We start from the raw sequence: 12,593 nt of genomic DNA on the forward strand, positions 1-12,593 counted from the left end.
CATCGTGCCGCCTAGGGCCTACCGCATGGACTGGGCCACGGGCGTTGCCACCAAGGAGTCTGCTGTCTACGTTCCTGTGGTGAAGCCCACAACCTCTACGTTATCTATTGCTGTCAGTGTCCCGGAGGGAGATGCTGGTGCTGCTGTTACCGGAGGAACTACTCTGGATGTCATAGACACCACTTTTTCCACTGTCACCATTACTACTGGGCCTGCCTCAAAGAGAGTGGGCTATGTCAAGGCCTCCTGTGGCCGCAGTAGAAGACCAGCCCAAAGTTTATCCAAATTGGATCGGAGGAAGGAGATCGTTCCTGAGAAGTCCGCCACAGATACTGGTGAGAAATCTGGGGCAATTGTGTTAAGCGGGACTGTAAATAATTATCTGCCAGTAGAGGAATTGGGGGATTCGGTGTTAGATTCTCTCTCCGATGCAGGGGATGACGATCTTTTTGAGACTTTGTCCCAGGAGATGTTGTGGGCAAACACAGATGATGTGGCCGCAACTTGCAGTGTCTCCGGCTGCCTAGCCCTTAATTCGGGGAGTGCATCACCTCGGGTGGGAAACCCTACTACTATAGACTTAACTTTGCCAAAATCTGTCAATTTACTAGAACCAAAGAAAACGTCTTTTGCAATGGTGCGCAAGTTTTCAAATTCCTGTGTGCCTCCCGGGGATGGAAGTGCTTGAGCTCTACCCAGGCTCGGACGGGCCCAGTGGCTGCTGAATAAGCGGGCGGCAACAGAATATGGATTGGAATTCCCCTATGTTCCTAAGGAGATTATGAAGGAAATTGAGGAAAAAACAAGAAGACTGGTACGCAAGTGATGTATGGGATGTATGGGACTAAAAGTCCCTAAACTATTCCGGGAGAAAGTATGTTCCCCTGATATGTACGAGCGATTCACCGGCTGTCTCCAGCATTGGAGCTTTGGGAGACATATTTACTCAGACAAAGTTGTTATTTGCCGGCCGGGAAGGGACAATGTTGTCTACTTTATTATTACGGTAGACGCTCAGGGAAAAATATTTACTTTGCCTGACCCAAGGTTTTATTGATAGACTAACTATCAGGACTCTGTTTTTATTCTTGTCTCAAAAGAGTTGGGTAGCTAGTTAGCGTTAGTTTCCTAAGAAAGCTCCGTGTCAAGGTTATCCATGGGCCACAGCACTTGTTAAAGAAGGACTTGCACTTCATGACCCTTACCACTAGGTAGTGTGGGTCTGCACAAAAATGTTTGGTCTCTTGCACGCTAGCATGGAAATTTTCAGCATTAAGGAGAGAGAGTCTCAATATCGGATGAGAAAAAAAATTACTTCTAAAAATATAGCAGTAATGTGTATTTTGTTGTTGTTTTTGTGTGGTTTTCTTTCCAGGAGTCACCAAGAGCGTCTATCAAGTTACCGGAGAGTGGGTGGTGTAGATAGTCAGAAATTGGGTTGTGTACTATGTAACCTGCTTGTGTAAACTGTTGAGAGTATTACATCGTTCAATGTTTGTGTGTCTCCTTTCCATTTCCCATCCCCAACTTTAAAGTTCAGGTACACAAGTTTTTTCTTTCCTTTTTTTCCCAGACGATAAGGACATCTAAATAGGAGGGGAGAGTATGTATCGCCAGCTCCTGATGAGCATATGCTATATGTTTTTGCAAATTAATATTCCTAAAGCCACAGTGGGGTTTTGGGGCTAATTTTGCTAAATTATGGTTTCAGTACCAGTCTAGCTGGATTGCACTGAGTTCTCCTTGGCTGCGGGTGTCGCTGTCACCGCCGGCAAGTATGAGACCGCAGTTTAGCTGGGCATGTTGTGTGCCATTCTTTTCTCGGAACCAGCCCAGTGGGAGTGTTTTCCTGCTGTGCTTTCTGGGAGGTGGTATTTAAGTTACTGAGATCACGTGTTTTGGGGTTCCGGTCCAGAAGAGATTTTCTGTCTGTTTGGTCCTGGTCCTCCTGACCAGCCCTCATGGCTCTCCTGGCATGGGGTGCAGATCCATGCAATTCCATGCCTCGGGGCTGGATAGCCCGAGGCAAAGCAACTGCAGGGACAGGTCTGAATGGATATGAGGCCTTAATAATCCAAGGGTGGTCTGGTGCCGTCTCATCTAAGGAGAGGTCCAGCAACTGTAGAAGCATCCAGGGGAGGACTCTTCGGGAGAAGGCCATGCATAAGGCTGTTTTCTCTGAAGGAGCCTGGAGGCTCAGTTGAAGGATACTTTATGGATCCACATTCATACGGTATCGCCAGACCGGCTGAGAGATACTGGTACCGTATGATAGTTCTCTAAATGTTTGCCTACGTCCCTCAGTTAGTCTGTGGAAGAGACTTTTCCCCAATGTTCTATATCCAAGTCTGTGGCAGAGACTTTGCTTTACTTAACGCCCTACCGGCTGCTAGGTCTAGTGAGAGGAGGTCTGTCCGGAGGTTGTGAGAATTCAGCTGTGAAACTGTGATTCTCTGGATTTCTTCTATAAGAGACTTTCTATTTTTGTAGTCCAAACGTACCTGAACTTTCCTCTTAACTCTCTACCCTCCATATAATAGACTGTGTTGTCTTCTAAATAAATAACCCAAAAGATGAGCCAGGTGTACTCGAGGGTTGCGGGGTCCTTGTGGTCTATATGTAGAGTATAAATTGCCCCTGGGAAGAGAGAGCTCATGGTAAGTACTTTATAAATAAGTGTCTAAACTAGAACAGTTTAAGAGCACAAATGTCAGACTTATCTGCCCCGAGGGAAGTGGGCTGAAGACGTGTTGGTGGTAAACTAAGGCAACCATGGAAACCACTCGTTTCCCACACAGGATCCTGTCACAGGGCCAGTGATAGAAGGCTGGGTAAGGGACAATTAATTTTTTTATTTGCTAGTTAAGTGACCTTTTTGCTGTCAAGGGCTGACCCTAGGTATGCTGTCACAGGGATATACCAGGAAATGAAAATTACTGTAAGTAGCTGATACCACTTTTTCATAATATGAATTAATTACCTCCCACTTAAATTGGCCTTAGTTTGTGCACAAGTATTACTCTAGTATTGACATTAGATTGTAAGCTTCTTCAGGGTCAGAGACGGATGAAACCTTTAATACTGTAACACATGCATACATGATATCATTAGGGTGGTCTTTTTTTTCATCAGTTAACTTTTCACCCACACATTTTAAGGCTTATTACTGCATTCAGCTAGAACCAGTTTTAATAAAATCAGCTATTAATGACTACACTGGTACTTAAACCTCGATTCACGGGAGATTTGTGGCCCTACCAGCCTTCACGCTCATTAGTTTCCCTTTTTCCTTCTTTTAATTAACCATTCATCCGTTTTTAGCAGCAAGATTAATAAGTAATGAGGAAAAGTTTTAAGTAAATTGTAGTTTTTTTTTTTTTTTCAAAAGGAAAAGTTATCAGAAATCCAAGTTTGATTCTTGTCAGAAAAAATATACACTATACAATATTAGCTTGCAGCAATCTGATTTATGGAAATTGCTCTGCAGATATGTCTGAGGCTTTTGTTAACAACACATGATTTGTAATAATTATTATAAATGTCAACTAACAGTTATAATGCTGCATAGCTGTGGCTTGGACTGTTTTGGAAGGTCATCTCAAAAGAGCAAGTACAGTTCTTGGTAAATGTAGTATTGCCTAACTCTGCTGTTGACAACAGAAGCATATATATATATGTGTGTGTGTATAGTGTGCATACTGTATATACAGTATAGACTACCAGTTTAAAAAAAAACACCCCCCATTTTTCCAGTTTTCATTGAAATGTATGCAGTTTAATGTCTCAATGTACTCTGAAAAGAATGCATAGAACAAACAAACAATTGGACATAAAAAAAAAAATCATGGAATTGTTTTCTTTAACAAAATGTAATTTTTGACTTATCAAAGTTCCCACAGATGTGATGCACTTGAAGATTACTATGCTTTCACCTTTCTCTCCAGTTCATCCCAAACCAGCTTGAAGGGGTTTAAGTCTGGAGATTGTGTTGGCAATTCCATGATTTAAAGCCTACCATATTTTTATTTTTTCTATGGTAGTTCTGACACAGCCTGGGAGTAAATTTTGGGTTATTATCTTGCTGTAAGATGAACCCCTGATCAACTAGGTTTATTCTATAGGTTTTTGCATGCTGCTGTAAAATGCTTTGTTAGTAGTTTTGGATCAGAGTGCCACTCATTCTGTGTAAATCACTGACTCTGGATCCAGCAAAAGGGCCCAAACCATCATGAGGAACCATCCTTTCACCTATGCGACCATGTACAGAAACCCTGCTTGATGAACCGAAGATATTACATTTTGATTAACTTATAAGATCTTCTTGCAGTCTTCTGTTGTCAACTGGTGATTCTTCATGGCCAAGGCAAGCCTCTTTTTCTTATTTTGCCATCCTAGCAATGGCTTTCTTGCAACCACTTGATCTGTCAAACCTGCAGCTCAAAGTCTTCTCTTCACAGTCTAAACTGAGATTTGCTTACTTTGATCAGTGTTAAGTAGACATGTTTGTTTCATTTCAAATTCATATACAGATGAATTTGTCATTATTTGGAGATTTGGATATATCTGAATACTCAAATTACAGTATAAACAAAGCTTACTGAATACTCTGAATAACGAAACAAAAATTTTCAGAATGTACAAAATTCTTATTGAAATTCAAATAGAATTTTACATCAAATTCCATTCGAATTTAATAATTATACTACTTCCTGCAGTACACTACTATCCAACTTTTGCTTAAGAGGGCATAGCAACAGGGTTAGGTTGATTTACTAAAGGCAACTATACTGTGCAGTGCAAGTGCAGTTGCTCTAGATCTAAGAGGTAGCTCTGCTGATTTCTTTTTTTGCCAAGAAAATTTTTATTTTAGGAAAAGAAAAGAAAATACAGAAATCTCAATCAACTGTTGTACACAACTGAGTATTGGATTAACAAGATTGTAATAAACAAATTATGTCACATCAGCATAAACCTTTACGTAGTGGATCTAGACCTACTGTTGCATTCAATATGGTCTACATTTTGTTGTTAAGCTTTATCCAAGGCTGGGGTCCCTATAGAATGCGATTACTGCTTAGGTTCTCAGACAAGTAGCGGGGAAGGGAGGGTATCTAGAGTAGAATATGTGGTCATAGTGTAACCATTTTTGGAGGGAGTTGCGAATAGTAATAGTGCAGGAATTGCTATGTGTTAAGCCCATGTTTGGTCCTTACAGAGCATAGCTGGGTAGTATGTGAAGTGAAGTTGTGGGGAAAATCTGTGTGTGATTAAGCTGGATACCATAGTAGGGTGAGGAAGGGGTGAAGTGGAGCGGGGATCGGCAAACAGGAAAGGAGGAGAGAAGGGGAGTGTGGGGGAAAGAGAGGGGAGGGTAAGAAGAAGGGAGGGGAAAAAAGGGGGGAAGGATGGGGAATGATCACCTCTGACTGCCCTCCTCAGGCTTTAAAGAAATGCAGGGAATTACGGTTGAAATTTCAGTATGCCTTGGAGGGGGGGGGGGGGCGGACATTAATGGGTGGGGGGTGACAGGTAATGCAGGATTTGAATTGTTTTTTTCCCTCCTCCTTCTTTTCCCTTCCTTCCCTTCTCTTGAGGGGAAGGGGTAGATAGGGCTTGTCGTGGCTGTCGCTATTTCCTTATGTGAGTGAATTGAGTATTCAGGTGTCATCTGAAAGTGTAACCAGCATGCCCATTTTTTGCTGAATTTTGATGGGGATCAGTTCTTCTATTTTAGCGACTTTACGTATCCTGTTAAACCAGTCTTTGGTTGTGGGTATCTGATAAGAGCCCCAGAGCAGGGGCATTGTTTTTCTGCATTAATCATGGGCATTGCCGAGGATTTGTGGTAGGATTTATGCGGTAGGGGAGAGTGGTGAAGAAGAAATTGGGCTGGGGATAACTCTAGCTCATATATGGTTATCTGGGAGGTGATGTGGCATACTTTTTTCCAAAAGGTTTGTTGAGGGGCGCAGGTTCACAAGATATGTAGTTGGGTGCCTTTGTCTTTTTGGCATCTCCAACGCAAAGCCGGTGTAGTAGGGTAGAATCTGTTTAGCAGGGCTGGTGTGTGATACCACCTAGATTGGATTTTATATCCATTTTCCTGTGTGGTAACGTTCATTGAACCTTTATGGATAGTTCTCATCTGAGAGTGAGAAGGAGAGATCTTTTTCCCAACGTTTGCAGACAATGCTTTTACTGGGGCACAGGTCTATGAAAAGGAGGTTGTGCGCAGTGGCTATAAGATGCTGTTGGGATGCTTTTTGGGTGCAGAGCTTTTCGAAGGGGGTGAGTTGTCTGGAGCATTGCGAGTCCTTTTGTAAGGATTTTAGTAGTGAGTAATCAGTAAGTATGTCCAAGGGGGGATGGGTGGTTTTTCCATGTGGTTGGCAAGGTGGGAGGCAGTGAGGAGTTTTCCTTTATGAAAGAATTGGTGGGTTCGGGTTTGATCTTGTGACCAGTTATCAGTGAGAAAATGATGATACATCCCTGGGTTAATTTTTACGGAAGCTAGTGGCCCTGGGATGGAGGACATGGTAGTTTGGGTGCACAACTTTCTGAAGCAACGTAAGATGGGTCCAATCAGTGTGTGTTGCCAAGTTGCTAAAGGAATGTGGCTTGGGGTCATCCATGGCAGAGAGGCCAGAGGAAGGGTAGAGATATGCTTTTAAGAAGACCCAATCTTTGTAGAAGGAGTGGACATTCCAGTCTACAATTCTGGAGAGATATACTGCTGTGTAGTAATTTTGGAGACCTATTCCCCTTAATCGTTTTGGTCGGGTGAGTTGTTTAAAGCTGATTCTAGGTCTCTGTTTCCCAAAAGGAATCTGGAACATATATTTTTGTATGCATTAAAAAAGGTTGGTGGGACATGGATTGGAATTGTCTGCATGATGTATAACAGTCTCAGTAGCGCATTCATCTTTAAGATAGCAGCCCTACCTAACCACAAGAATATTGGTTTGTTCCAATTTTTGAGGTCGTGGTTAGTTTATTTAGGAGAGGCAAGTGATTTTTCATGTACAGGTCAGAAAGTTTGGAGGGCAGTTGTATACCCATATATGTGATTGAGGCATTTTTCCAGTGAAATGGGAAATTTTCTTTACATTGGTCCACTAGGTATTGTGGGAGAGATATAATGAGGGCCAAAGATTTATAGAAATTAATCTTGAAGTTAGACATTAGTTGGAAAGAGTATAGGTATAGTGAACGAACAGTATAGGTATAGTGAAGGTCTTCTTCGCATCTAAGGACAGGAAGAAGCCCTTTTTTATCGGTTTGTGTCATCAGGTGGTGTAGGTTGGCAGCCTCTCATCCAGCAACAAAGCCTACTTGGTCTGGGGCGATGAAAGAGAAGAGGAAAGGTAAGAGTCTGTTTGTTAATATCTTGGAGAAGATCCAGCAACAAAGCCTACATGGTCTGGGGCGATGAAAGAGAGGGGGAAAGGTAAGAGTCTGTTTGCTAATATCTTGGAGAAGATTTTGATCCACGTTGAGTAATGAGATTGGTCTGTAGTTCCCAGTGTTTGTGGAGTCCTTTCCTTTTTTGAGGGTGACTATTATGTGGGCTTCTAGCATCCCTTGTGTAAAGGGATTTGAAGGGGAGAGGGAGCTGAAAGCGTTTTGAAAGGGGGACTGTAGTGTCTCTGCAAAAATTTTGTAGTATGCCATGGGTAGCCCATCCTTGTGGAATGGGAGCTCCAGAATTACATGTCCATCTTGGTACGGTGCCAGGCCATGCAAAGTGAAGCTTTACTTCATTTACTAAACTCTGGAGCAACTGAACTTGCAGTACACAGTATATTAGCCTAAGTAAATCAACCCCAGTTTGTTTCAACACTGCTTTTATACAGGGAACTTGTAAGTAATCCACAAAAGTTAGGATGCCTGTAGGTGTATGTTTTTAGCATAAACATTCAAGGAATAATTTACTTACATTCCGGGAGTATGTCACCAAAAATGAAATTTTTGTTGCAGGGGATGCCAAAATCTGACTTTATAGTGCAGACTTCTGGGGAAATCAGTAAACCAATCCAGCAGAAAATTACATATCTGGAGGGAGTTATGTACACTGTCTGTATACAGAACATCTTCAGGTTGCTATATTGCATTCACTTTTACAGAAAATGACTGTGCTGCAGATTGAAAAGGAAAGGTCATTTTTATTAATATAAAATTACAATATGATTTGTGTCGCAATTCTATATTCTATTTTTTTTTTATTTGCTATTTTTTACACAAAGGTGGAGTTACCCTTTAACTTCCTTTATTGGACCAACCTGTCAGATAAAAAGTGGCATTTAAAGGCTTGAACAAACCATTTAACACTGATAGAGGTTTACAGTGGACAACTTTTATTACTTAATTATCATTTAAATTAATATTTACATAAAGTTCATCTAAATCAGGGGTCTCAAACTGGCGGCCCTCCAGCTGTTGTGAAACTACAAGTCCCATCATTCCTCTGCCTGTGGGAGTCATGCTTGTAGCTGTCATCCTTGCAATGCCTCATGGTACTTGTAGTTTCGCAACAGCTGGAGGTCCACCAGTTTGAGACCACTGATCTAAATGTACTAGTCTATCCAGCACAGCTCTCTCCATAGGTTGACAATACTGCTGTTCATGTTGCTCCTCCATAGATATAGTGGAAGAGTGAGTGTAGCCACCCTAAGACATGAATTGTATTACTGGTTGGATCATCAGGTAAAAATAAGGGAAAAAGCCTAAAAAAATTAAAACAATGGCATCATTATATTTAAGGATTCATAAACTGCAAAACAATTTGTTTTTGGGTCTGGGTGTGCTTTAACATTTTCAAAATGAAGTTCTGCTGGTTCATTATACAATGTAATGTATTTCTGGGTGAGCTTTACTTGTGTCAGATTGCCCTTAATCCATTGTATGTGGGTTGTGAAGTCTGCATGCTTTTAATTATTATTATTTTTTTTTTTGTGACAGATATTCAGGATGAACAGGAACGAGTGCTAAAATACAAAAACTTAATTGATACACTTCACGCACTGAATAAAACCACCTTAGCTGCATTAATTGAACACCTTTACAGGTCAGTCTGCTTGTCTGTGCTATATAATTATATTATTATTATATTATAATTATATAATTATGTTATACTGAAACTAAAATAAAAGGAATCACTTGTTTGCCTTTACTGGTTGCTATAACAATCAGTTTATTTTCTTGTGATTAAAATGTCATGGTCCAAATGTTCTGGCCAAGTCACCATTTCAGCAAGTTAAACAAAAGTGAGGCAAAATAATACATATAAATAAAAAAAAAAAAAAAAGATGTTTGTGACTGATTAGCATAAAGCATAACACTAGGACTAAATGTAGGTGTAGGTGCTAAGATTTACACTCTTAAAATAACACTTATAAAACAGTGCTAAGCCCCATTCACCCCTGCAGTAATCTATTCCAGGCAATAATTGTTGTCATACTGGTAGGGTAATATAATGCTTTGTAATAAACATCTGTTGATTTATAAAATTTTAAGGATAAATATTTAATTATGAGTGACTTCGTCCTTTTGGCAGTAATAATTTAAAAGATGTAAGTTGAGTTTGTTAAAGATGTACTTGTTAGAGACAACTTGAGTAATAGTGATCATGGTGTAATCATATTTTCCATAAGCTACAGCAAAGAGAGACATGGTGGCATGACAAGAACTCCAAATTTCTAATCCGCTGGAAAAAGTTTGAGAGCTGGATCTAAAATTTTCTGACAACAAAATCCGATCTGACTTTTTCCAATTATGTGTAGAGAATTCGGACGCACAAAGTGCCACGCATGCTCAGAAAGAATTTGGAGGTGAAAGCTATTGGCTACTGGCCTCTACGTAGTCCCATTGTACGTTTTTTACGTCACCTCATTCCGAATGATTGGATTTTCTGACAACGTTGTGTGACCATGTGTATGCAAGACTAGTTTCGGCCAAAAGCCGTCTGAAAAAATCTGGATTTTGTGGTTGGAATGTCCAACCATGTGTATGGGGCAAAAGAGTACACAAGGAAAGTGGGAGAAGTTACAACAAATTAGCATTACTCATTATATTCCTTTGGGTAACAAGCATAAAATAAAATGTGACTACATTCTAGTGTAAAATACTTGAGAAAATGTTTAAAAGTGCAAAGTATAGGGGACATTCTAGATACAAGGAATGCAAGAGGAAACGCACGGGAGCAATCAGGGTGGCTAAAATAGATTATGAGAAACATATTGCTACAGCAAGTATAACAAATCATCCACATATTTTCAAATGTATCAATAGCAAAAAGGTTATAAAAGAACATATAGGCCCCATAACGGATGAACACGGAAAGCTGGTCACAAAGGGAAAAGGTAGATGTACTAAATATTTTTTTTCTCTTCAGCTTATACAGATTAAAAAAGACAGGTGTGGTAATCCTAACAATAATATTAATGATGATTCATCAAAGGTACCTCTGTGGCTGACTCAAAAGCAGGTATAAAATGGATTAGAGAAACTCAAAGTGATATTACACCTTAAGTTTTTTTTAATCTAAAATAACAAGTTTGGCACAGAGCAGCCCTAATCCTCCTTTTCTGGGGTCCCCCGCCAGCGCACCAGGCCACTCCTCTTCGGCAAGTGCCCCATGGAAAGCCACACCCATGCGGTCTTGCTCCTGATCCGCCCAGTCTGCGTCTATTGATTGACACAGACCGGGGGACTCGGCCCCGTCTCCCACTCTCTCGTCACAGCTTTTGATTGACAGCAGTGGGAGCCAATGGCTGCCATTGCTATCAATCTGCCCAATGAGGAGGAAGACAGCTGCAAGAACCTCTGCTGCCGTGCACATCACTGGATTGGATCGGGCTCAGGTAAGAATAAAGGAGGGTGCAGGGGGGGCTACTGCAGCAACATTTTTTTTTTGTTTTACCTTAATGCATGAATGCACTAAGGTAAAAAATACCTTGAGTCTTTAGAACCACATTAATGTGAGCGAATCACCAGGTCCAGATATGTTACACCCAGGAGTCATTAGGGAATTCGATCGGCTATAGCCAAGCTGCTCTTTCTAATATTCAAACTATACTGACTGGAATGATACCAACTAATTGGCATAGAGCAAATGCCGTACCAATTTACAAAAAATAATTGATATTTATACTAGGTAAGCATGGGCCAGTCAGCTTAAAATCAATACATCAATAAGGTGGTTGAGGGAAGAGTAAGGGACGCGATACAAATATTTTTCCCTGGTAAAAGTAACATAAGCAAACACCAGCATGAATTTATAAAAGACCATTCTTGGCAGACTAACCTGTTAATGGTCTTTGAGTAAGTTAGAAACTGGATGGTGAAAGTCCAATGGATGCCATTTATCTAGCTGTTGCTAAGGTTTTTGATACTATACCTCCTAAATGTTTAATATATAAAATAAGTTCTGTTGGAGTTGATGAAATTGTATGTACATGGATAGGAAACTGGTTATGTGAAATGATCCAGACGGCAGTGATAAATCACTTATTCTCTGAATGGTCTAAAGTTGTGAGTAGTATGCCCTAGGGCCCTATCTTTGGGGGTCATTCTGTTCAATTTGTTTATTAAAATGGTTGTTAAGTTAATTATATAAATCACTTGCTTGTTCCCTCTTTTAGGCAGATCTTAGGCACAGTATGCATTTTTTTTAAATATATAATTCTAAATACCTTATTGCACAGCTCAGTTGTGCTGTCACATGTCCTCCCTCTGTTCTGCTTTCCTCGATCTAAGGAAAGCAGCGAAAGGGGCTGAGATCCCCCTCTGGTGTTAGCCAGCCAGCAGAGGGAGGTCACGTGACCACACAGCGGTGATATGCAAAAAGGTATTTAGGATTATAATTTAAAAAATCTGACATACCGTGCTTTATGTCTTCATAAAACAGAGGGGAAGCAAGTGATTTATACAGGGAGAGGCTAACCACACTGCAGGATGACAGAGGCACATAAACTGACCATGGTATCATGGATCAGCAGTCATGATTACTGTGGTCAGCACACATAGGGGGGATACAGGAACAGGCAGGATTTACACTGCACAAGCACTATGCTATAGATCAAGTTTTTTTTGTCTTTTTTTTTTAGCTTTACAACCACTTTAACCACTTAACAACCGCCCATTGCCGATTAACGGCTTCAGGGCGGTTGTTTAACTCTGAGAGGCCGTTAATTAACGGCCTCCCAGAATTCTGCTCTCGCGCGCCCCCTGGGGCGCGCACTCGAGAGCATCCGTGACCGCCGGGTCCTGTTGACCCGGCGCATCACGAATCACGGTAAACGGCCGCTCAGCGCGGCCGTTTACCACGTGATCGCTCCGTCAAATGACGGAGTGATCACTTGTAAACAAACCGGCGTCATGTTATGACGCCGGTTCCTCCCTCCCCCTCTCTGTACCGATCGGTACAGCGGAGGGGGAAGAGATCGGTGTCAGCAGCGATGTGGGCTGCATCTGCAGTGCCCACATCGCTGCACCCCTCAATTCCCTGCCAACACTCTGCAATACCCTGCCATTACTCTGCATTACTCTGCAATACCCCCATTACTCTGCAATACCCCCATTACTCTGCAATACCC

General features: G+C 41.3%; 1 protein-coding gene across 3 annotated transcripts in view; it reads left to right on the top strand.

Annotated features, from left to right (window-relative positions):
• The window catches only part of ARAP2 (ArfGAP with RhoGAP domain, ankyrin repeat and PH domain 2), a 609,403-nt gene that overhangs the window by 387,605 nt on the left and 209,205 nt on the right, over window positions 1-12,593 (top strand). For all 3 annotated transcript variants that reach the window (XR_013272356.1, XM_077477663.1, XM_077477664.1), the window contains exon 22: window positions 8,959-9,064. Coding sequence is in view for 2 of the 3 variants with exons in the window: in XM_077477663.1 (XP_077333789.1) it covers window positions 8,959-9,064 (106 nt within the window). In the remaining variant the exon portion in view is untranslated. The remainder of the gene's footprint in view (window positions 1-8,958; window positions 9,065-12,593) is intronic.

This window comes from Lithobates pipiens, unplaced genomic scaffold (assembly GCF_037356315.1).
Source record: "Lithobates pipiens isolate NorthernLeopardFrog02 unplaced genomic scaffold, aLitPip1_a1.2 Scaffold_13, whole genome shotgun sequence".
Lineage (NCBI taxonomy): Eukaryota > Metazoa > Chordata > Amphibia > Anura > Ranidae > Lithobates > Lithobates pipiens.